Here is a 25,022-nt window from a genome sequence, read left to right as displayed (position 1 = left end):
ACATATTGTACCTATTCAAAGTCCTGGTGATTGCCTTTAAATCCCTGAATGGTTTGGGCCTTTTTGCCTGCAGCTGTATCAACCTATGTGTACTCTATGATCTTGGAGGCCCCGTTGAGATGTCTGCAAGTAAAGATTAAAAGGTTGTTGGGCACATGGAACAGGGCCATTTTGGCAGTGGCCCCAGAGTTATGGGATTCAGTTCCACATTAGATAAGGCAAGCCCCATCCCTCAGTATTCTCAAATGGGTCCCCCCACAAATACTTTATTATTTTTACTTATTTATATGAGAAACACGAAGCAACAATCAACATTCAGAAATCCCACCCAACCCCAGCAGAGGCAGCAGTTGACTACTTACAATTAACTTGTTCTATCAATGCTGCACGTTGGGTCTTTTAATTTTTAATTTTTTTAAATGGCATATTTATTTCTGGTGCCATTCAGGCACTGGGTCGGGTGATATCCCTGGTCACATGACAAGGAAGGAGCAGAGATTTCTGAGAAGTGGGCCAGCACATCTCCAGCTTTCTTCTCTGCCTTGTTGACAGTAGCCAGCCTTTTATTTGCTCTGGGCCTTTTTATTTCCTGATCTTATCTTTGTTCTAATTGACTTTAGCCTTATCTGCCTTACTCCCTCACAGCCCTTCTCCTCGCCCTCCAGAGTGGCTGTGCGCCTTCCCCCACCCACATTTAGTTTCCTTCTGCAGCTATTTTTTCCACTAAAGCTTTATGAAATTACAAAGAACCTTTCTTCATGTTCTCCCTTTCCTTGCTGCTGCTGTCGGGTGGGAGTGATCAGAGGACATGACGGGGGGGGGGGGGAAGCCTCAGAGTAGTCCTACTGCTTGACTGCAGTTTCCCACCCAAAATGCTTGCTGTGTGGTTGGTGGCCTTGCACCCTCACTCCTGGCACAGGTGCATATCTAGCCTTAGCCCTGCTGAAGGGCTATTGAGTTATTCCTCTTCTGTACCCAGGAAGGACATCAGAGCCAGAGATGGTGGCAGCAACAATACCTGAACCCTCTTGTGGGTCCAAGGAAAGCAGTGCAGGAGTCTAAGCATATAGACTGTGCTGCAGAGACATTGTGCTTGCAGAAAAAGGCAGGCTGTGCTGAGATAGAATCAAGAAGAGGGCGACCTGATAAAATCTACTCCTCTCCCTCAGCAAAAGGCTGCAGCGTCCTCTGAAGTGCCTAGGGCACAATTCCAAAAACTGGAGTGGGGGATTACTTCAGCCATCAGAGGAATTATGTAGTGTTTTTCATTCTTCCTCCTCTGAGGAGGATGAATTTATGGGGTTTTAAGAAACAGCTTCTTAAAACCATCTTCCTGAGACCTTAGTGAACTGCTGCTGTTCAGGTACTATGATCAAGGGCGGAGATTTTTATTTTTATTTTGATGAGCTGGGAAGCATGGATACTGGTTGCCCAGTGATGAGTAGAATTCTAGAATCCCCAGTCATTCACTCTATGGCAGTTGGGGCTATCAGGAGATAGTGGCTGCTTGTGGTCCAAGTTTTTTTTCTCATCCTCAAGATGCACCTTCTATTATTCTTCACTCTCCTCTTCTTAGGCTGGGGTCGTTTTCAATATGCAGCAGCCATGACCCCTTATTTACTGCTACCTCCATTGCTGGTCACATGCTCTGACCAACAAAACTACATCCATCAGCTACAAGAGGACAAACTCCAGACTTCATGTCTGCAGGATGGGCATCCTGGGCATAATCATTTAACAGCTGTAAGATTTGTTTCAAGGACTGGGAAACAGAAGACAGTATTACCATCTGCTCACTGCTGCTGGCACTGGAAGGTTGCTTTCATGTGTAATATGATTCTTTGGTCAGGCCGGATAGTGCTGGTCCCTAAGTTAGCAAGAGGAGACATCCATCCATCCCGCTGCATCCTCATACAGTGTGCGTCACCTTCCTGCACAACACCTGCATGCCTTCACCGCAACCTGAGCATTGAAGTGTTTGGGCAGGATGTCCAACTCTTCCTGCTTTGGCCGCTCACACGTCCCATCCACGAGTGGCAGCTGGTGCAGCTGGGCTGGTGTGCACACCTCAACACTTCAAGTTGGCGTTATCACTACAGCAGTCGGCAGGGTCGTCTCCTCCCCACCAGCTATCATCCAGATTCTGCACACTTTGCCCACTACCATAGTGGTGAACTGCACCACAAGTGCAAATCCTTCTTCAGCTATCGCCTGACTGTGCATTACACGCACCAAGGGATATATATTTCGTCCCTCCACATTAAGCAGAGGCCCCAGATTAGCCTTAGCCTCGATTTGCAGGTGGAACCCATTCTGCTACACATTTGCAGTACCCATTCCAAATTGCTCAGCATCTCTCATAAGACCATCAGCCTCTCTTGGAGCCTCCTACCTGTCAACTCCCAAAAAATGGCCTACAGACTATGGGATGTTAAGGGTAGAAGGGTCTGGTCTACTTTCTACAATCCGTATGCTCTACAGAACAATTACACTGTTGTGCATATCCCACAGCATTCCAGGAAGAAAACAGTGGCCAGTATCTACTTCTGTGTAGACGAGGCGGCCTCTGGGGAGCTAGGTGGAGAACTTGGTTACTCTAATACCACCTTAAATCTAACATCAAAGAGTGAGCCCCGGGCGCACCTCACTCTCAACACACAGAAAATCAAGATGGGCACTTACATTTTTAGCCGCACGCAGGGGCTTTACTATTTCGCCCAAGGAGGAAATGCTGCCACTTCCTCTGGCAACCTCTCAAGCACGCACTACTTTTTCTATCAGCATCAGTCTCTGTCTTATTTGATTGCAATAGAGATTATTCAACTACGGTGGTACAAGTTCAGTGTACATCTATACCTTAACAGGAAAGGAGCCCTTCTGAGTTATTTTTCAAGGAAAGATATAGAGATTCACATTTTCAACAGTGGTCCTTCTTTTTTACAAAGTGTGGTCTATATTGTGTGGTTTATTCCAGTGCAGCACCCTCTCCTTCAATTCAAGTGGGCCTTCAACTTAGAATATTTTGATTCAAGGAAAGAATACCTCTTTTGGAACAATACCTATGCTTACAGGGATCATGTCAGTAATGCTGCCCAATTCATTCCTCATACAGTTTTACCTTTCAACCCTGCCCTGTATGCAGGGTATGTAGCCCAAGTAAACTGCACAAGAACTGGGGATACTCAAGCTGCTTTGAAAGCTACAGTCCACACTTATGCTTCAAAGACTGTGGAATCCACAGTGACTTGCCTTCAAATGAGTTGTTTAATTAAGAAAGTGAAGATCCAGAAACCTCATCCTAAAAACTGTATCTTAAACCATATTAAAAGGGTACCATTTACTTTGTCTGCTGACACAGAGGTGAATTGTCCAGGTTCTAAACTACGAGACCTAACCTGGAAAATCTTTAAAATCCAAGATGTGAACAGTACTCCAGACTGGTCAAAACCATTTAATGCACCTGGCATTGGAAGCAGAAATCTTCTCATGTTAGAAGTTCCTGCATCTAGCTTAGATTATGGTTTGTACCTCTTTAATTTTACAGTGAAATTAATTGCAATGGATACTTTGGAGAGTGTGGAAGACTCTGATTCAGTGTTTGTAGCGATTGGACCAGGCAGTCTTGTGGCTGTCATTGCTGGAGGTGCTGCGCAGACAGTTGGTTTTTCTAGCCAGTGGACTCTGGATGGATCTGCGTCTTCTGATCCTGATGCAGCCCAGCCCCTTGAAGGACTCACATTTACTTGGTACTGCACTAAACAAAAAACAGACTTTGCATCCATGATCTTAAGTGGAAATGGAAAATGTTATCCAGAACAAGTGGATTTGAAATGGACAGCTTCCTCTGACCCAGTTCAAACAGTTCTACCCAAAACGCTTCAGGAAAATGTTGTTTATTATTTTCTCCTGGTAGTTCAAAAAGGAAGCCGAACAGCTCAAGCTCAGCAAATGATACATGTGCGGTCTGACTCTGCACTGATGCTGAATATCACATGTATTGAAAATTGTGGTAGGTCAATAATACCAACAGAAAGATTTTGTCTTTCTGGTAAATGTCTAAATTGCAGAAAATCTAGCAGACCACTCTACCACTGGTCACTTTTCTCACCAAGTTCCACCGAAATACATTTTGACTGGGACTCTAAGACTACAACTGGGAGATCAAGTCCATACTTATGTATACGTTCTTTGAGTTTTGTGAATATGAGAGAACAATCATATATGCTTGTTTTAAAAGTGAGCATGTGGAAAGGAGAGTCATCAGTCTATAGTTACTTATTTTTTGTAAACTTTCCACCAGTAGCGGGAAAGTGTGTCCTTAGCCCTGCCATGGGAATGTCATTCTTAACAAAATTCATTGTTCACTGTAGTGGGTTTAAAGATAAAAATTTGCCTCTTACATATAAAGTCAAAGCAGTATCAGATAAATGGACATCTACTAGACTACATTCTCCAGACAACGGTATATTGGGGACAATTGTGTATTGTGGGCATCAGCCTAAAACTCCACCAACTTTTTTACCCACTGGTGCTTTAACAGTATATGTTGAAATTTATGATGCACTTGGAGCATACTCCCAAATAACTTTACAGACAACAGTGAATAGTCCATTGAAAGGTAAGCAAAATGATGCCATAATAAATGAATTACATGATTTAACCCATGGACCCACAGCTCCAATAGCATCTTTTCTCAAAAGTGGAGACTATTTTAGGGCAGGTTATTTTGTCTACATGGTGGCTTCTACTTTAAATGATATTGAAACCTTGCAAAAATTTCATTCCTCTAAAACTGAACTACGGGAAATCCTTCTAAATAGGTCTGCAGCTATCCCTACAATAGACGTAACAGGGACAAACCAAATGATCTCAAGTATTTCTCAGATAACACAGGAAACCACTGAAATAAATAGGAGATCACAACTACTTGCCATCAGAAAACTCAAAGATTTAAGTGAAGAAGTGAAAATGCAGAGCAATGACAAGCTAGGTTCTAAAGAAACAGAGGTTCTTTGCACTAGTATTTTTGCAGGGTTGTCCAATGTCCTGAAAGCTGCTCTGTTAGAACATAGAACTGTTCACAAAAATGGGGTTAAGGAAACCATCTCTGTCAGTGAGATTTTAGCGGACCTAATTTTACAAGGTAAAGTTCCTGGAGAGAGTGAAACTATTATGGAAGCCAATGGTTGGAGCATCACATTAAGAAAAGATGAAAAGTGGGATGTTGTCAGTGCTTTCTCAAAGAGAAAAGACTGCAGGAACTGCTTTTATCCCAAAATGAGACAGGAGAACAATGAATTACCAGTGGATGCTGTGATCTCCACTGTTGTCTATGAGTTTGACAAGAATCCTTTTCCTTGGTTGCCAAATACAGATAACATTGGCACAATGGTGACTGGATTCAAGATGACAGGGACCAAATCTAATGGCGACATGCTTGGAATCATGCCTGATACAGCAGAAATTATAATGACCAGAAAAAATGAAGAAACTGTCATCTTTGAGTTGATGATGGGACATGGCAGCAAACTCCCTAAAACAACTGGGGAATTTAGTTTTGAAGTCTGTAAGAATTCCAAAGATATTTTCATTCAGATTATGCCAAAACTAAAGGTCACTTTCCAGGCATTTGTATACCTAGGTTTAAGGAACAGCAATCTTGCTGTAGCGGCTTTTAGTATTTTCCATAACAAACCTGCAATACCAAGGAGAAATAGCTCCAGTAATAATGGCTGTGCACTTCAGACTCCGTACATATTTTGTCTTTCCCAGACATTGCTCAGAACAATATTCCAAGGCAACAGTGCAAAACAATTGAACATATCCATTGTTTTACAATCCGACCTTTCTGTAAGTCAGCTAGTTGGCATTGTGATTTTTACTGCCAACTGCTTACACATGGATGGAGTCCAAAGTCATTGGAAAGAAGACCTCTGCAGCCTTGGCCCTCAGACCAGTTGGCAAAAATTACATTGCATTTGCACAGGCAAAAAGCGTATTCCAAGGACTGCAAATTCTCAGCCAAGAAGAACCTACAGAGATAACATCAACTTTTTGGCTGGAGAAGTAACTGCATATCCCAGTCCAGTAGAAATGAAAAAGGTCCAGTTAACCCAAAACGACAAAAATCCTGTGACAATGTTGACGGTACTTTTCATTTTGATAGTATACATCTTCTTGGCTATTTGGACAATAAGAAAAGATAGGGCCGATTTGAAGAGCAGAGACCATGCCATAGTCTTGCCAGACAATGATCCTTTTGATCAAGTGTGCTACCTGGTCACAATATACACAGGCAGCCGTTTTGGAGCGGCAACCACAGCCAATGTTTTTATTCAGCTAATTGGCCAAAGTGCTGTCAGTGACGTACATTGCTTAAGGCACCCCAAACACCCGACTTTTCTTCGAGGGGCCATTGATACTTTTCTCTTGACGAGTAAGAATGACCTCGGAGAAGTTTATTGCCTTCAAGTCTGGCACAATAACGCAGGTTCTTCCCCTGATTGGTTCTTGAGTAGAGTCCAAGTGGAAAACATATACTCCAAACAGTCTTGGGTGTTCATGTGCCGGAAATGGTTTGCTCTTGACAAGGCAGACGGCCTAATAGAGAGGACATTAGTTGTTACTCAGCCAGCAGCACCTTTAAACAAAATTGATTTCTTAATGATAAACATTGCCAATGACCTGGTGGATTGTCACTTATGGTTCTCGATCTTTGCTCCTGTCTGTACAACTTCTTTGAACAGGCTTCAACGGCTTTCTTGTTGTTTAGCAATACTATTGTGCATCCTGCTTATCAACGTTATGTTCTTCAACGCAGATGAGGATCGAAACATGTTTCCTGAAGAGTTACAATATTTGAGATCCATAATAATCGGAATCCAAAGTGCTTTCATTGCTTTTCCTTTGCAAATGATTGTAACAGCTTCCCTGAAATATTCTCAGAAGGAACCTTCACCACTGAATGCAATGGAGACCTACCCTCCAGAATACTCTGCTTTCATGTCTGGGGACTTTAGAAATTGGCAGGAGCGTCTGCAGAAGTGGTACCTTGTAGAAACTGGTTCAAACATCCCAGGACCTAATTTCCCAAGGAGGCCTTCCAGTGTCTCAGAATCATCCGAACTGGAACAATCAAAAAAGATAAAATGGCGACAGGCAGGAAAAAGTTGGACCAACTGCACAATTTCTGAGGGTGATGCAAATGTAATTGCAACAGAAGAGGACATAACCCAAGATTCTAAGCCCAATATCAATTCTAGTAATAATTATGTAAAGAATATGTATCCTCAGATAAAACCACCAAATATTCCCCACATGCTCTTTTATAGAAAGCCACAAATAGTGTTTTCATGGTGGAATCAATCTATTTTGTGGGTGGTGGCCTTGGTCATATCTGCCGTGTCATCATTTTTTATCATATTTTATGGTCTGCACTATGACTATGAAACATCGTTCGAGTGGCTAACGGCATCCACCATCTCTTTTTCTGCATGTGTATTTTTGCTTCAAACTCTGACCATAGGGATTTTTTCAGCCTTGGAGACACTTTATCCCAAATACTGTGAAAATGTTCCATGGTCAAGCAAAAACACCTTCTTAGAGATTAATCTGGAAGATGCAACGATGGATGCTGATGATATGCGAGAATTGCATTATGATCTCGTTAGAGCGAGAGGTACCAAGCACTACCAACCCCTGGAAGAGGATGAAATCACAATTTTTAAGAAAAAACAGAAGATTGAACAACAAGCTTTCATTTTCATAAAGGACATAATATGTCACTTTGTCTTTTTAATTCTTGTTTTAAACATTGCTTACTCAATGGAAAACACTGCTAGTTTTTACTACAACCAGGATATTCAAAACAAGTTCTCTCCGGAGCTTTCAAGTATCACTAAAATAGAGCACATTTACAGTTGGCTTAGCAATGTCTTTCTGCCTTTGATCCACAACAATAACAAACCATCCTATCTTTCAGATACCTGGTCCAAAATCCTTGGGTTACCCAGAATGCGGCAAGTTAGAGCAAAGAATACAATAAAAGAATGTTTCTATCCACATAGTTTTGTACATAAATTTGTGATTAGTACAAGCCATTGCCTTCACAAGTATGGCCATGACAGTGAAGAGCAAAGAAACCACTTTGGGTCTTGGGCAAACACAGCCAATAGGTCTGTTTCAAATAATTTTGCCAATTTTCCAGGCTTCACTTACCACTCCCTCCCTGATCCTTGGCAATATAATTCATATGGAGAACTAAACACTTATGGAGCAGGAGGATACACTTTTGATTTTTATCCAGAAGAGCAACTGCATAACTCAACAAAAAGAATCAGTGCTTTAAAAGGGAGCAGCTGGCTTGATGAAAATACCTGGGCACTGATAGTTGAGATGACAACTTTTAATCCAGATGTCGATTTATTTTGCAGTATCTCAGTTGTATTTGAGATTTCTAATTTAGGCCCTGTTAACACAAGCTTGATGATCCATTCATACACACTCCCCATTTTCAAGCAGCTAAGTGGTATGAAAAAGTTTGTCTATATAGCTGTTGGCTATATTCTTGTCTTTTACATCATCGATGAATTTTCTGTGGTGGAGCAACAAAGGCTAAAATACATAAAAACTGTTTCAAATTTAATTAATTTTGGGATAAAGGGTGTGTGTGTCTTCTTCCTTTTGCAGCTTGCCTTCAAATTTAAATTGGCTTCTGCAATAACAGAATTGTTTTTACTTCACCCAGATGAATTTGTTCCATTCCATAAAGTTTCCCATGTTGATCAAACATTGCGGATAACTCTGGGTTTCTTGGTCTTCCTCATAGTCTTGAAAACTCTCCGGTATTCCCGATTCTTTTACGATGTGCGCCTGGCTCAGCGATCTATTTTAGCAGCCCTTCCTGGCATCTGTTCTATGGCTTTAGTGGTGGCGGTGTACTTCTTTGTATACATGGCTTTTGGTTACCTGGTATTTGGACAACACGAATGGAATTACAACACAATGACTCATTCTGCTCAGACAGTATTCTCTTACTGTGTTTCGGCTTTTAAAGACACTGCCTTTACATCCAATAGGATTCTGGGGGGTCTCTTTCTAGCTTCATTCATGATGGTGATGATCTGCGTTTTGATCAATTTATTTCAAGCTGTGATTATGTCTGCCTATGAGGACATGAAGCAACCCGTCTATGAAGAGCCTTCTGATGAAGCAGAGGTAGTGAATTTTCTGTTTCATAAGATTCGCAGGGTCTGGTTTTTTGTAATCTGCAGGTCAGCCTCCACAGCTGATGCAGAGCTTTTCAACAGAGTTCTGTTTGGGCATCCTGAGAGGAAAAGCACCCACCACCTGGGGCTCAAAGCCAGAAAAATAAACGGCAAAAAAATGGTTTATCTTGTCATTTGATTCTTAAGCTGGCTTTTTCAAAACTGAATGAAAACTGCACATTTAAAAAGACAGAAAGGAAGAAGTAAGGAAAAATGGATTGCTCCGAATATTAACCAGTGCTAATTCCTAATGAAACTGCTTTTCAGTGCCACCCTCCACATCATCCCATTTATTCACAGAAGCTATTATGGAATGATTACACTTAATTAACTGCAAGCACTCCCATACCACTAGTCTGGATGAAGAACCAGTATCGGTGTAACCTCAGTTTCTTACACCTCCACCCGTGCCTCCCTCAACCTCTCTTGTCAGGTGAGAAAACAAGGAGGGAGGGTGTTATAAAACTGTAGGAAAGGGTTGGGGAACAGGTCTTTGGTGTATGTATCCTGCACTCAAAAACCCTGTTATTATTGTTGTTGTTTCAAATAGAGATTTCATTTGGGTGATCTAATTTATTATCTCTTAATCTCTTAAAATACAGCAATATACAATGTTTGAGATGAGAGGGTGTGTGTGAAGTGTAATGAGTGCCTTTTTGCCAAAGAGGAAGACTGTAACCTTAACAGTAAAACTGTCCTGTCATATGCATGAGGCGTTTTGTTTGCTTCACTATTTTATTTGTGTGTCATTACTACTATTATTTTACAATTGCTTTGTGGCATTCTTAATATCAGGCTGGATCAATTGCAGAGCCATGAGGGGTAATAGCATTCAGGAATGAAACACATTGCCCTTGATTTCATCTTTTGTACCCCATATGTTTGTAGGACTACTGTGCCATGCATGTGCTTATGCAGATGCAGCTGAGCATGCAAATAGCTATGGTGTGCACAGACTGTACAGTACTCATGTTGACAAATGCAGCATATATGCTACTGAATCTAGAGACCAGCCCACTAATTCATGGGTTATTAAAGCTATTTCAGATGAACCCTATTGTGTAAGGCTACCCCAACCCCTGCTCATGGCACCCCTAGCAACTGTGTCTTCAGCATACATAAGAAGTAAAACTACACATCTAGAGGGCTTCCTCTGAAGAGGTGTTCCTGATTGGGCCAGGACCATCACCACCAGCCTTTGCCATGGAGCAGCTCTGCATGTGTACATCAGTTTGCATGTGCTCCTGGGTGAGTGGGGGGGGGGCAATCGGTGTGTCAGCAATGGGAGCAATGGGGTTAGCCCATGCAACCCTGCAACTCCTTTGAACCTGGTTAGGTATACTTAGCAAACTGAAATGTGGTACATATGTGGTCCAATAAATATTGAACACTAAAAGTCTAGTATGAGACAGGACATAAAATGCTCTGCCTATGTTACTTCCACACTAGCTGAAATTCTGGCATTTGGTATAGACAGGGGGGGGGGTCCATTCCTTTTACAGATGTAAAGGTGCTTTTGGATGGAAATTGCTGATTTCTTTACCTTCTCATTCCACTTTTATCAGAATATCATTTAGCACAGCACCATTCCTTACAGATTTATACATTTTTACATCTATGGTATCCAGGCACCACCAATGCATGGCGCATAACTGAAAGTGCCTATTTCCCCCTCCCTCCCTGCCCTTTCTCCACGCTTCCCATATGCTGCACTTCACAGAGCATGTACAAAAATGACCAAGCTAGGAGTATTTGTTTGTAATTGTCTGGCCACGGAAAGCATCTGAGTGTACCATGGATTGTGTAATTGTTGTGCACAATTCTTGCTGCCCTTGCACGTGTGTGTGCTTAAATAGGAGCTGAGCAGAACCTGGCCACCAGCAACAAGCCCAGCCCGGAATGTTTTACAGTGCTTGTCGTCATTCCCTTGCCCAGTGTAGTGGACTGAGTGGGCAGTTTGAGGCTACAGGGCAAAGGGCAAAGGGCTTGCTTGACCCTTCCTTGCTGTCCCCCTTCCTACTGCCCCTTTCCTTTTACAAACACATCCCACCAGTGCCACAAGAGAATCACAACCAGTCAGACTTGGTTTCTGCAGGAAGGGAAGGAGGAACTGCTGAGGAGCCAGCCCATTTCACCCCAAGCACCTTTGATGCCTCACCTGTTTTGCAAACTTTACACACACCAACAGAGTTGAGCAGCAAAATTCCAGGTTAGACTTTTTAATGGTGCACAAGTCCTGCTCCACTGCTACAAAGATGATAGATAGATAGATAGATAGATAGATAGATAGATAGATAGATAGATAGCTGGATAGCTGTGCCAAACCAGAGCTGAGGAAGCATGGCAGTAGAGCAGCTCTCCCAAGAAATGCCACAAAACACGTCAGACATCAACCGCCTCCCCAAATCAAATGGTTCCACTTTGAAACAGCTGCAGCTTTGAAGCTTTTGCCCCTACGCCACCCTTAACTGCACCAACTAGATCCCCTCCCCCAAGGAAGGGTGGGGAGAAATGGGATGCTGTTGACTCCAGCACAATGTTGTGTGGATGCCACCCCCAAATTAGTGCCCTCCACCTCAGAGGCTTTGCAGTGGCCACCAGAAATGTTTCTGGAAATGAGGAAAAAAACTTATGATAGGAGGGGAAACTATTAAGTTACATCATCACATGTCTTAACAATCAAACTAGGAGCCAAAGCAACAGAATACAGAATCCTGGCTAAAATTAGCCAGTCGAGCCAAGTTTTCCTATCTGCAGATTTTACTGAAGAACTATTGTTTATCTTTACTGAAGAATTAGAGCTGAACCTTTACAAAATGATACCTCTTTAAAGTTTGCATTGAGCTTACTGTTTCGCACCTGCAGCTCCCCAATTCTCCAAGTAGTGTGGGCATTTCCAAGGGCAGCTGCTACAGGGGTGTGTTTGTAATCAGAGTCAACATTGACAGTCAGCATCACTAACCACTTGCCAAGACCCACACCTCAGCTGAGGGCCCACTGCCAACTCTTAGGGCTCCCGGCCCTCCTGCTGCCGCTGCCGGCACATGCATGCCTACCCACCCTCTCCAAGCAAGCGAGCTCTGAGAGGAGCAAGGAAAAGAAGCAGCAGTCTCTCTTCCTCTCTAGAGAGACGTTGCCAATGAGCCTGCAGGGAAGATCTATTCAGGCATTCTTATTGAGGGCCAGCCCAAGACATTTTGGCACCAGAGGCGAACCAGAAAATGGCACCCCCCCCCCCCGCCAGGGAACTAGAGGCTGAGTGAAGATCTACATCAGGAACAAGGTGAAAATCTCTTTGCATTTAGTGTCAATGAAAATCACTCAATGCATAATAATAATAATAATAATAATAATAATAATAATAATAAAACCTCCCCATGTCAAAGAGAAAAACAACTACCAGACTTTTAGAAGACATTTGAAGGCAGCCCTGTATAGGGAAGCTTTTAATGTTTAATAGGTTATTGTATTTTAATATTCCATTGGAAGCTGCCCAGAGTGGCTGGGGAAACCCAGCCAGATGGGCAGGGTATAAATAATAAATTTATTATTATGATAATGTGAAATTTGATGAAAATGTATTGAATTCCGCCTCCCTCAAAAACTGGTGTAGCCAGGTTTATTTTATACCTGTGGAGGAACTAGAACTGCACTGGTTTTTATCACCTGCATGATTTAGTTTAGATTCTTGCCTTGCAGGGGACTGGACAACTCTACAGTTCTATCATTTACATGGAGCCTGGACCTGTCCATTTCAGCGGGATTTAATTCCAATGGGTATTTTTTATTGCTTGCAGACTTCACTTCCGCTGGTGCTATTTATAGGTTTGCTCGGAAATGAAGTCCTGTAAGTGGGACTTGCGTCCCAGTAAGGGAACTATCGCAGAATCTGAAGACGTCCAGGCGGCCCTGAGAAGCATCTGCTTCCCCGCGGGGCGACTGCAACGTTTCTGCTTCCCGGACGGGAGCCTTTCTCTCCCGCTCCTTTAAAAGGAGGGGCCGGGGCCGGATCCGAGGCCCAGGAAGGGGCTGCAGAGGCGGAGCCTCCGAAAGAGGAGAGCCGCGCGGCGCTGCTGCGGCCTCTGCATTCCTTTTTGCAGGCGGCTCTGACTCGAAGCTGACTTAAGAAGGGAAGGGGCGTCGCCATGAGCATGAGCTAAAGCCACGCCTTCTCTTTCTGCTGGCAGCTGCCTGGTCCTGGCCGCTACTTCCTCGGAAGTAAAGGTCTTTGGTTTGCAGCAGCAAAACGTGGGCGCAAAGAGACTTGGTGCCTCCTCGCTGGAAGCGGCCCCTTCGGCCAGGGAGCCCCGAGCGTAAGTGAGACTTCGGACTCGACTGCTCTAGGGCAGAATCGGGGCCCGCCTTGCTGCCGGGAAGCGCCAGGTGGGGAAGAGGTTTGGCGAGCGAGCGAGGAGACGCTTGGCCCTCGGAGGCGCGTCTCCCTCTTGCCCTCGGAGCTGCGCGTTGCACAAGTGTCTCTTCCTTCCCTTCGAGGGTCATCAGTGGTTTCAACATGCGCCCCCCCCATCCAATTTGAAACCATAGCGGCCCCCGCTTCACTTTGCCAATGTGCTAGCAGTTTTATTGCTGCCAGGTCTACGAAAAACAGGTGTGGAGAGAGACATGCCCTTGTCAATCATGGAATTGCAACCAGAATGTAATGGCCGGCTTGGTGAGTTTCCACGGGGGGGGGGGGCGGGATGCGCAGCGGGAAGTTCTGTTCCAGGCCTCTAGAGGGCAGCGGTGCTCACACCTTCGCAGGGCATCCTCTGGCATTCATGGGATTCTTGAATGAGCTCCCGACCTTGACTGCAGGAGTTGCCAAACTTTGTGGACCAAGAGGCACATAGTGGAGTTTGAGAAAATGCTGCGGGTACCACAAACTGGCTGCTATTTGGGGTTTGTGGCACAACAAAATTAGAAGAGGGTCGTTTGCTGTTGCTCTTCACACCCAGCCAGCGTCAGGTGGTAAGTCTGCAAGGTCCTGCTGGAACCGGTCTCATCACCACACATGCCTCTTCCTCTCTCCCTCCCATTCACAGGTCACAAATTCATGCTCTTGGTCTTTCTCACCTGCCTGCACCTCTCCATCTCTGTTTCTGAGGCAGAGCACAGATTCAGAAAAGAAGGAGGTGCCTGCTGTCAGCTCCACAAATGCTGGTGGGTTACAACCAGCTGAGCATATGGGATTATCCCTGTCACTTCTCCCTCAGCTAGCATTGCAACACCCCTTTTAAAAAATAAATATCTGATACCTTCATTTTACATTTGCAAATTGAGTTACTTAATATAATTACCAATAAATGAAAAAATGATGATGAGCACACCAACTCCAAATATTTACAGGCCCCAATCTTATTGATTTACATGGTAGTCCACATATTTCCCCTCCTCATTGACTAAGAGTTGATAAAATAGCTGACTTCCATGTTTTGCCGTTGATGTCTCTTTGTTGACATCACTCAAAGAAGTAGGAGGCCCAGGGTTCACTCTGATTGTTTAGAAATACACAATCGCTTTGAGGTCCTCTCCCCTAGCATGGAAGACGAAGAGCAGACTCCATTTGAGGATCTCTCCCTCATTACAGTCGATCAGGTATATGAAGACGAGCAGCAAAGTCAGTCCTCAGGGAATGTGCAGGCGACCTTGGAACGGACAGCTCACGGAAGAACCCCGACCAAACCCAAGAGGAGGCGTGTAGTGGTGATAGGGGATTCCCTACTGAGGGGAACAGAAGCAGTGATCTGTGGGCCTGACAAGATGTCTCGGGAAGTGTGCTGTCTCCCCGGGGCTAAGATCCAAGATGTAACTGAACGACTGCAAGGAATCATAAAACCCACTGACAAATACCCCTTCCTCTTGGTTCATGTGGGAACCAATGACACTGCAAGCAATAGCCTCCAGAAGATCAAAAGAGACTACGAGGCTCTCGGCAGGAAATTGAAGCAACTAAATGCACAAATTGTCATCTCGTCTGTCCTCCCAGTTGAACGACGTGGCCCAGGGAGAGAGGGGAAAATAGTGGAAGTGAACAGCTGGCTTCGCAAATGGTGTAAACAGGAACGGTTTGGATTCTTAGATCACGGACTGCAGTTTCTTGAAGATGGACTTCTGGCAAGTGATGGGCTGCACCTCACAACGGTTGGGAGGAATGTTTTTGCCAAAAATCTCAGAAACCTCATCAGGAGGGCTTTAAACTGACTAATGTGGGGGAGGGAGACAGTGCTCCTGAAGGTAGGAGTCTATCAATTAATGAAGATGATCATCCAAATGTCATAGACCAAATGGAGCAAACAGCACGCGGACCTAGTGGTGGGAGGAAAAAATCCTTAAATAAGAGACACGGGGGAATGATTAATGGACTTCAATGTCTGTACACTAATGCGCAAAGCATGGGAAATAAGATGAGCTTGAGCTCTCGGTACAGCAAACTAAATATGACATAATAGGCATCACTGAAACCTGGTGGGATAAGTCCCACGATTGGAATGTAATAATGGGGGGATACAATCTATTTCAGAGAAACAGACCAGACAAGAAAGGAGGAGGAGTGGTGTTATATGTCAGGGATGTGTATACCTGTGAAGAGATCCAAGATTTAGAACCTCAAAGCCAATGTGAGAGCATTTGGGTCAAAATTAAGGGAGAGAAGAATAACAGAGACCTCATTGTGGGAGTTTACTATAGATCCCCCAAGCCAAACGGAGGACATAGATGATGCCTTCCTGGAACAGATGGCCAAGCATGCAAAAGGAAGGGAGATAGTAGTAATGGGGGACTTCAATTACCCGGATATTTGTTGGATGTCAAACTCAGCCAAGAGCATAAGGTCAAACAGATTCCTCACTGGCCTTGCAGACAACTTCATTGTCCAGAAAGTGGGAGAAGCAACAAGAGGAACAGCCATTTTAGATCTGGTCCTAACCAATGTTGATGACCTGGTTAGTGGGGTAGAAGTGGAAGGATCATTAGGCGCGAGTGATCATGCTCTTCTGAAGTTTACTATACAGCGGAAAGGAGCAGCCAAGCATACTAGGACTCAATTTCTTGACTTTAAGAAAGCCGACTTCATAAAACTTAGGGAAGTGCTGGGTGAGATCCCATGGACAGCAATACTAAAAGGAAAGGGAGTTCATGATGGCTGGGAGTTTGTTAAGAGGGAGATAGTAAAAGCACAACGTCAGGCAATACCAATGAGACGGAAACATGGAAGGTGCCTAAAGAAGCCAGGGTGGCTATCTAAAGAACTTTTAACTGAATTAAGATTAAAAAAGGATGTGTACAAAAAATGGAAAAGGGGGGAAACCACCAAAGAGGAATTCAAACAAATAGCCAGCACGTGTAGACACAAAGTCAGAAAAGCTAAAGCACAGAATGAACTCAGGCTTGCTAGAGAGGTTAAAAGCAACAAAAAAGGCTTTTATGGGTATGTTCGTAGCAAAAGGAAGAACAAAGAAACAGTGGGGTCACTCAGAGGAGAAGATGGTGAAATGCAAACAGGGGACACAGAAAGGGCTGAACTCCTCAATGCCTTCTTTGCCTCAGTCTTCTCCGATAAAGAAAACAATGCCCGACCTGAAGAATTTGGAGCAAATGATTCAGCAAAGGAAACACAGCCCAGAATAACTAAGGAGACAGTACAAGAATATTTGGCTAGTTTAGATGTATTCAAATCTCCAGGGCCAGATGAACTGCATCCAAGAGTATTAAAAGAACTGGCAGATGTGATCTCAGAACCACTGGCAGTCATCTTCGAGAAATCCTGGAGAACAGGCGAAGTCCCGGCAGACTGGAGGAGGGCAAATGTTGTCCCTATTTTCAAAAAGGGGAAAAGAGAGGACCCAAATAATTACCGCCCAGTCAGTCTGACATCAATAGCAGGGAAGATTCTGGAGCAGATCATTAAGCAAACAGTCTGTGAGCACCTAGAAAGGAATGCTGTGATCACCAATAGTCAGCATGGATTTCTGAAAAATAAGTCATGTCAGACTAACCTGATCTCATTTTTTGACAGAATTACAAGCCTGGTAGATGAAGGGAACTCAGTGGATATAGCCTACCTTGATTTCAGTAAGGCATTTGACAAGGTGCCCCATGATATTCTTGTAAAGAAGCTGGTAAAATGCGGTCTTGACTCTGCTACCACTCAGTGGATTTGTAACTGGCTGACTGACCGAACCCAAAGGGTGCTCATCAATGGTTCCTCTTCATCCTGGAGAAGAGTGACTAGTGGGGTGCCACAGGGTTCTGTCTTGGGCCCGGTCTTATTTAACATCTTTATCAACGACTTGGATGATGGACTCAAGGGCATCATGATCAAATTTGCAGATGACACCAAACTGGGAGGGGTGGCTAACACCCCAGAGGACAGGATCACACTTCAAAACGACCTTGACAGATTAGAGAACTGGGCCAAAACAAACAAGATGAATTTTAACAGGGAGAAATGTAAAGTATTGCACTTGGGCCAAAAAAAATGAGAGGCACAAATACAAGATGGGTGACACCTGGCTTGAGAGCAGTACATGTGAAAAGGATCTAGGAGTCTTGGTTGACCACAAACTTGACATGAGCCAACAGTGTGACGCGGCAGCTAAAAAAGCCAATGCAATTCTGGGCTGCATCAATAGGAGTATAGCATCTAGATCAAGGGAAGTAATAGTGCCACTGTATTCTGCTCTGGTCAGACCACACCTGGAGTACTGTGTCCAGTTCTGGGCACCACAATTCAAGAAGGACACTGACAAACTGGAACGTGTCCAGAGGAGGGCAACCAAAATGGTCAAAGGCCTGGAAACGATGCCTTATGAGGAACGGCTAAGGGAGCTGGGCATGTTTAGCCTGGAGAAGAGGAGGTTAAGGGGTGATATGATAGCCATGTTCAAATATATAAAAGGATGTCACATAGAGGAGGGAGAAAGGTTGTTTTCTGCTGCTCCAGAGAAGCGGACACGGAGCAATGGATCCAAACTACAAGAAAGAAGATTCCACCTAAACATTAGGAAGAACTTCCTGACAGTAAGAGCTGTTCGACAGTGGAATTTGCTGCCAAGGAGTGTGGTGGAGTCTCCTACTTTGGAGGTCTTTAAGCAGAGGCTTGACAACCATATGTCAGGAGTGCTCTGATGGTGTTTCCTGCTTGGCAGGGGGTTGGACTCGATGGCCCTTGTGGTCTCTTCCAACTCTATGATTCTATGATTCTATGTGCATGCTATGGTTGGCATATATGCAGCTAATACAATGTGTGTTCTCTTCTAACTTCTTATTTTATTGCTCTCTAACAACATGATTTGAGGGTTTTGTTGCATCCCATTTCCTACTTTCTAATATCTTGGAGACCCCTTTAATCATGTCTGAATGGAGGTGAGGAGGCAGTTTACACCTTCAGGGGTAGATGGGGGCAGCTTGATCCTGAGAACACTCTGCTATCCAATGCTGTAAATATGCTAATTGGTCCTCCTTGGCATTTAAATAACCATGTGTGCGAACTCCCTGCAGCGGAGGAAGGCCACAAGTGCCAGTATGAATTTAATCTGGTAAAATTAAATAAAGGGTATGGAAGGCCTCCCTGACATAAACCCAAGATTCAGTTCAGGCTTGTCTGTGCAAAGTACATCTGTTTGTGCTTCCTTAATATGCAGAACAATTAGCTGATAAAGAGCAGCTGTGGAGAATTAAAAGCCACGTAAAAATAGTCACTCTTAAAGGGTTGCATAAGAAGATAAGAAGCAAGTAAAACACGATACCTGCCCACTTTACTTTGCTGTTCTATTTGGATTTGTAAGAGAGCTTCTGGAAGGAACCTCCATCCTTACTGGCGCCCAGCTCACACATCCACATGCCTGAAGATTCCCTCCCAGCAGTGCACATGTGTTATGTGGGCACGACATGCATCGGCCTCTATGCCTTTAGGCCTGATTTGTGTGACTATCCTCCCCTCCCCCCACAACACTTTTGAGGGTGAAGGACATTGGCCCAGCATGTTCAAGCATTGTATCCCAGTGCTCCCACCCTGTGGAAATAACAACCCTCAGTTGGTTGAGCATATAAACTGGGCGCATGGTGGTAAATAGCATGTCTTCTAGTGCAAATAGTTGTATGATAATGACAGTCTCCTACTGGTTCAACATCATGCTATCTTCTCAGTGAAATCTCATTATACTCTACACCAATCATGGTTAACTCGTTTAAGGATTTCACGTGGAGCCACCTAGACTGTCACAGCAGTTGCACAACACAGCCCTGTTGCGACTAAATGCTCCACCTCCATTTCTTTTTAATTAAACAACAACACCAATCCCTGCTATACATTCAAAATTAGAACACCAGAAGGAGATTTCTGACCTATTTCCCAGGTACACTAAGTTTGTAAGTGCTGAGAGTTTTGGTGCATAGTCAATACAGTGGTACCTCGGTTTACAAACTTCATCTGTTCTGGAAGTCCGTTCTTAAATCAAAACCGTTCTTAAACCGAGGTGCACTTTCCCTAATGAGGCCTCCCGCCGCTGATGCCCTTCCACCGTTCGGATTCCGTTCTTAGACCGAGGTAAAGTTCACAAACCGGGACACAATTTCCGGTTTTGCAGAGTTCGTAAACCAAATAGTTCATAAGCAGGGCTGTTCTTAAACCGAGGTACCACTCTATTTAGTCCCCACTTCAAATCTCATATCTGGCATGAATTTACAGGTGATCTTTGGCAAGGTATTATAACTCCTTAGCCTTAGCACTCATGTGTCCTACACATGCCTACAAAGTGCAATATGGAGATACTCTCATCTACAAGATTGTAGTAATGAATAAGCTAAAACCTGTAACCTGATCCCCATGCGCTCGTGTAACCAGGCCTGTCCGTCATTCTTCCTCTTCCTCCCTGCCTCCTTTCCTCTGCTGTCTCTTCTGTACCTGTTGGGGGAAGAGGCCTTTCCTCCTCACTCTTTGTTGCGTCTGCTTTGAACACTCAAAAGTTCTAGGTTTGTCTTATCCCCAGCTGCTAACCCCAGAATATTTGGTGACATGAGTTCCAACATTTTCAGAGTAAGCAAATAATAACTCCCATCTTAATTCCACACTGGCTGCTTTGAGATGTTATGAAACGGCTGACTGTTTTGAGCAGATGAGAAGATCCCTATTTAAATGAAAAGCCCACCTCACCCCACCTTCTGTTCCCCGTATGGTGGCCAGCCAGATGCAAGGCTGACACTGGAGGTAATTAAGACCCAGGACTGTGATTGGTCCCCCTCCCCCTGCCATGGGGTGCTGCTAATACAAGTCTAGCTTTCAGTTTCAGGTGCAGCACATGTGGACCACTCTGGGCAGTCCTGGACCAGCTGAGTGGCTCCACGTACAAATCCATCTGTTTGGGCATTTGGTCGGCAGCATTCTGAGATGAAGTGCAGCAAGGAGTCCCAGTGCTGTGGCACTTTTGAGTGTGAGTTGTGTGGATTAACTGCCCCGTACAGCTACTACGGACAGAAACCTCCAAATGCTGCCTGTGTTACGTAAGTACATCTCTTACCACTTACTCCCTGTGCTGTCCACCAATGATAGTATCTCCACTATGGCAAGCAGCTCCTTTGAATGATCAATGCCATGTAGCCGAGGGCCAGTGACTAGCCCAGAGATGGGAATTTCAGCCACCTGGTCTCTTTTTGCAGTGATTTGCAGAGCAGCCGTGATGGGTGGTCCCCAGCTTCCCTTCCCTTCCTTTGTCTGCTGCTTTCTCCTTGCTACACCCCAAGCAGATTTTCCTATGAAATTGGGAAAAGTAACAGTTTCTGTGTGTAAGCACCTCCCCACACCTGTGTCTTCTGAAAACTAGGTCTGCACCTGCACAGAGAAAGGGAGTCCCAGTCATGTGTTTTTTGCCAAATGTGTAGCTAGGACCGAAATGTTTGAGGAGTCTTGCTTTCAAAAAAGTACAAAGAGGCTTGTGGCACCTTCAAGATGAACTGATGTCGGGCCTCTTGCCACATAAAGTAGGAATGTGGCAAACAGGGATCAAAGAACAACTGGTTCTTATAAGTTCACTTCTCAAGAGATCCAGAAATTCTACTTGGTGAGGGTCTCAAGAATTCCCTGCTAGAAATCCTGAGGTCTGCTCACTGTTTCCTGAGAACTGAGAATGAAAGTTCCAGAGTGTGACCTATAGCTCTGGCCTTACTGCAAAGTGATGCCCTCCAGATGTTTTCGGCCACAACTTCCAGCGGCCACAGTCAGCAGTGGCCATGCTGGCCTGTGCTGAAGGGAGTTGTCGTCAAAACATCTGGAGGGCACCAGGTTGCAGAATCCTGCATTATGGATTCAAGAATGGCTTGCTAATAAGACAGCGGAAACTGCTGCCATCTAACATGGGACACAGTTTTATTGAGAGCTTGATATTTAATGGGGACCATGTTTCTATCCCTTACTTTTTGCAGGGAGAAGGATCATTTTCAATTTACCTGTCAGTGATAAACAAAACTGTTCCTTTGCCTCACAGTGACCCTTCACTGTTTTTCAGCTGCATTCAAGAGTCCCCTAGTTTCATGATGAGAAAATCTATTTTGGTCCCTGGAGCATTCAGCATCTGGTGTCTGCCAAAGGCAGGCAGGGTTGGAGCCAGGAGCAAGTTGTTCTGTGCCCTTTTGGAGTGTGAGAATTGTCCTTTGGAAACAGCAGGTTAATTCCTGAGAGGGCACAAAACGGTTGCCGTCTCCGGCAGATCCCTTCTCTTGTCTTGCACCTCAGCTGCTCACTCCTATTTGCCTGTGTCTTGGCTCATGCACGGAGTTGGTTGCTGAAGGCCGGAAAGAAAGCAACTCCCGACATCCCCACTGTTGTGGTTCTTCCTGGGAGGGGGTGTGGCGCTCTGGAGCCTTTGCCTTTGTCTTGAGAAAGTCAGCTGAAGAGGGGAGCTTAGGGAAGGATTCAGCCAAAGCTTCACTTTTGAGGGAGGTCTGGTATGCTGTTTCCCACAGTGGTGAATGGAATGCCTGTGAGAAGGGCATCATGCCTCTCCTCTGGCTCTGCCCCGACTCAGTGCCATTAGCCCTGCAGCCCTCTACTCAGTACAGATACAGTCCCTGTTGAATATTAGCCACTGACCTGATCCTTAAGATTGGATATGGGAATGTGAGTTGCTCCTTGCCAGTGCTATCTCTTTAAAATGTGGAATGATTTTTTCCCAGCCTTCTGGAGGAATGCTATGTCATGAAGGATCCATTCACCTCTGACAAGGACAAATTCCTTATACTTGGATCTCAGTGCAGTTTGTGTTGCAAGCATGTGTGTGTTGGCACAGTAAGTAGCACGTGATGCCTGCTGCATTTATATCTCTGATGTTAGTTTCATAGGCTGTGACCTAGAGGCTGAAAAGCAAGCCAAGTGGAACATAACCTTTTTTCCACCCTTGCTTTGCCATTACCTTTTATATCCTACTTCAAAATACAGTTCCATAATTCAGTTTTTTTAATGGCCCTCTGAAGGATCAACACCTTAAGTGCTCCTTTTCTCTGGTCATTTTCTTATCAACAGTTCAGGGTCATTCTGTTCCCGGGCCTTCTGTGAATCTCCTGCCAGGCTCAACAGAAAGTCTTCACCAGCAGGTGAACAAGTGGCCATCTCATACTTGCCCTTCAGCTGCTTGAATGTTCATAAATATGCCATGGAACTGCAGGAACTTAACTACTGGGTGGGTGTGTTTGTGATCTCAGGACAGTTGGTACCGGTCACAGTGCCCAGTGTGAGCCTGTTATTTACATTGCTCACCATAGCAACATACCATACCTAATGCCTGGTTGATTTGACCATGAAGGGAATACTTATACTACAAATGTATATTGGTTTTATGCCATTTTCATTTTTGTGACTTCCTCCAAAGAATCCTAAAAATTGGATTTTGCTGAAGCATTGAGAGTGTCCCTTGAGGAGGCCCCCAGCACTTCTCCCCTAGGCTGTGTTTCTAGAGCTTTGGGGGGGCAACAAGAATTCTGCCATTTATTATCGTTTGCACAGGACATAGCAAACGGCACAGTCCTTTTGGGAGACTGTTTCTTAGCTTTTGAGCTTTGTTTGGCTTCTTTTGTGATGAAGATCTGTGGGTTGCTTTGGTGTTGCAAGCTTCTCTGGATGTTATCTCCTATAGCCACAATGCTACACCTTGCGTCATGACAAGCAGCCCTTACTTGAAGGAGTTGTGGATATAAGGAACCATTATGAGGCGTTGCAGGAAAAACGGATTTTCCCAAGTTGTGCAACTTGAGGAACTGTTTCATCACATCTGCTACATGCTAAATGTTTCCCTTCCAACTGTAAGATTCTCCGAAAAACGTAATTCATAACCCATTTCTTTCCCCGCTTCCAGTTCTCTAAAATGATATTGAGCTAAGGATTCCAGATTTGTTCAAAGCAAGTCTGATAGGAATCAGTTTTGGCCTCCTCCTGGAACAGATCTTACACCCTTCATTGGCCTATAGCAAAATATATTTATTTAGGCTCATTATACAGACCTTGCACAAGTTGTAATTGACCAGGGAGCCCTATGCAGTCAGCCAAGGGTCCATTAATGTTGGCCATAGGTCAACCTTCTGCACTCTGATTCCCTGCATATGTTGAACTCCAGCTCCCACCCGCCCCATTCAACCTGGTCAAGAGTCAGGGGTGATGGGAGTGGTAGTTCCACATGGCTAGAGAGCATGAGGTAAGCTTCCATAAAGGCTGCAGTGAAGATGGTGAGCAGGGCTTGAAAGCAAGAATAGTGTTGCTGTGTTGTTTGCCCACAGCTTTTGGTATTCAGCTTTTCATTGCCTCTGACCTTGGAGCTTCCATTTAGCCATTGAGAGACTATGGATTTGCAGATTTTTTTAAAAATTAAAAAGCAATCCTGTGCACATTTACCTGGGAGAAAGCTCTACTGGACATAGTGGGACTTCTGAGTAGACATGAACAGGGTTGGACTGCTCTGCCAGTGACCATCACCACGTCTTCTGACCACGATTTCCTTAAGTGGAGGAGGATTGTGGGCATCTTAATTCACCTGCTGGATTAAAGAAACCTTTGATCTTATATTTCCCTTCATTAATTAGTCACCCTCAATCCAGCTGCAACCGAGCTACTGCTCCATTGGGTGTGGGCCTAGCAGTGTATTGCACTTGCTGAAAATGGGTGTAGTAAAATGTAGTAAACAAACAGAGGCTGCTTGTGAGGAACGTTTAAAAGAGTTCATACAAGCAGGTGGAGCGCAAGCCACCCCAGATGGCAAGACTGGCTGTTAAATCTTAAGAAGTGGCTGGATCTGTATGTATCTTCATTGCTGAGCACAAGGGGGGTTCTAGAGCAGGAGGACCCTTGTGGTCTCTTCCAACTCTATGATTCTATGATTCTATGATTCTAGGAGCAGTCGAGTCCTTTGAGTTTCAAAGCTAAGAAACGAGTTAGTCACAACTATGCCTCATCAAAAGCACTTGGACTAACCTTTTGGCTGGATTGGGGCCATACATAAGAGTAGATGTAATGTGTTAAGTTTGGTGAGTTTAGGAATTTCTCTGTTCTTTTTCAGGACTGTAGCCTTTTCTACGCAAAAAGATTCTGCCTTCCCTGTCTTAAGTTACACTTAAATGAGTTTCCAGTGGAAATAAGGCAAGATTTGGAAAAGAAAACTCATTCTCAACACCAATCTTCAAAAAAGGGAGATTCCAGGACTTTGAAGAAAAACTAGGTTGCTTTTGGCCCAAGTGTGTTTTTTTGTAACAAATAAATATAAAGCTGTGTCTGATGAA

The 25,022-nt window shown here is 44.3% G+C and overlaps 3 protein-coding genes across 10 annotated transcripts in view; 2 read left to right on the top strand and 1 right to left on the bottom strand.

Annotated features, from left to right (window-relative positions):
* The window catches only part of TTC38 (tetratricopeptide repeat domain 38), a 92,816-nt gene that overhangs the window by 65,438 nt on the left and 2,356 nt on the right, over nt 1–25,022 (bottom strand). For 2 of the 4 annotated variants that reach the window (XM_081191027.1, XM_081191029.1), the window contains exon 1: nt 24,142–24,442. In XM_081191027.1, coding sequence (XP_081047153.1) covers nt 24,142–24,270 — 129 coding nt within the window. In that variant the 5' untranslated portion in view covers nt 24,271–24,442. Of the gene's footprint in view, nt 1–12,089; nt 12,237–24,141; nt 24,443–25,022 lie in introns of those variants that run through there. The other 2 variants (XM_081191028.1, XM_081191026.1) reach the window with 2 other exon arrangements.
* On the top strand, nt 641–13,297 carry PKDREJ (polycystin family receptor for egg jelly). 4 transcript variants are annotated; one of them, XM_081191010.1, is made up of 2 exons: nt 641–4,618; nt 9,869–9,973. In XM_081191010.1, exons 1-2 carry the CDS (start codon nt 1,540–1,542, stop codon nt 9,883–9,885), a joined length of 3,096 nt encoding a protein of 1,031 aa, XP_081047136.1. In that variant the 5' UTR covers nt 641–1,539; the 3' UTR covers nt 9,886–9,973. The 4 variants fall into 4 exon arrangements, 1 of the variants encoding a protein (XP_081047136.1); XR_014007364.1 differs by lacking the exon at nt 9,869–9,973 and adding an exon at nt 13,092–13,297 and having other exon boundaries at nt 826–9,699; XR_014007365.1 differs by lacking the exon at nt 9,869–9,973 and adding an exon at nt 13,064–13,297 and having other exon boundaries at nt 826–9,699.
* On the top strand, nt 12,345–25,022 carry CDPF1 (cysteine rich DPF motif domain containing 1). Of its 2 annotated transcripts, none has more exons than XM_081191081.1 (4): nt 12,345–12,549; nt 20,549–20,765; nt 22,434–22,545; nt 24,803–25,022. In XM_081191081.1, exons 2-4 carry the CDS (start codon nt 20,653–20,655, stop codon nt 24,959–24,961), a joined length of 384 nt encoding a protein of 127 aa, XP_081047207.1. In that variant the 5' UTR covers nt 12,345–12,549; nt 20,549–20,652; the 3' UTR covers nt 24,962–25,022. The 2 variants fall into 2 exon arrangements, with proteins under 2 accessions (XP_081047207.1, XP_081047208.1); XM_081191082.1 differs by lacking the exon at nt 12,345–12,549 and adding an exon at nt 13,561–13,579.

This window comes from Podarcis bocagei, assembly GCF_964188305.1.
Source record: "Podarcis bocagei genome assembly, chromosome: 4".
Lineage (NCBI taxonomy): Eukaryota > Metazoa > Chordata > Lepidosauria > Squamata > Lacertidae > Podarcis > Podarcis bocagei.
The sequence above is the reverse complement of the archived record's forward strand: the minus strand, read 5'-3'. Positions and strand labels throughout refer to the sequence as shown.

Bases quoted from the DNA above. Each gene is read 5' to 3' on its own strand.
- PKDREJ (XM_081191010.1), top strand. From the start codon at position 1,540: ATGCACCTTCTATTATTCTTCACTCTCCTCTTCTTAGGCTGGGGTCGT.
- CDPF1 (XM_081191081.1), top strand. From the start codon at position 20,653: ATGAAGTGCAGCAAGGAGTCCCAGTGCTGTGGCACTTTTGAGTGTGAG. The intron at 20,766-22,433 runs GTAAGTACATCT...ATTTTTTCCCAG, and splicing joins CCAAATGCTGCCTGTGTTAC to CCTTCTGGAGGAATGCTATG. The intron at 22,546-24,802 runs GTAAGTAGCACG...GTTCTTTTTCAG, and splicing joins AGCATGTGTGTGTTGGCACA to GACTGTAGCCTTTTCTACGC.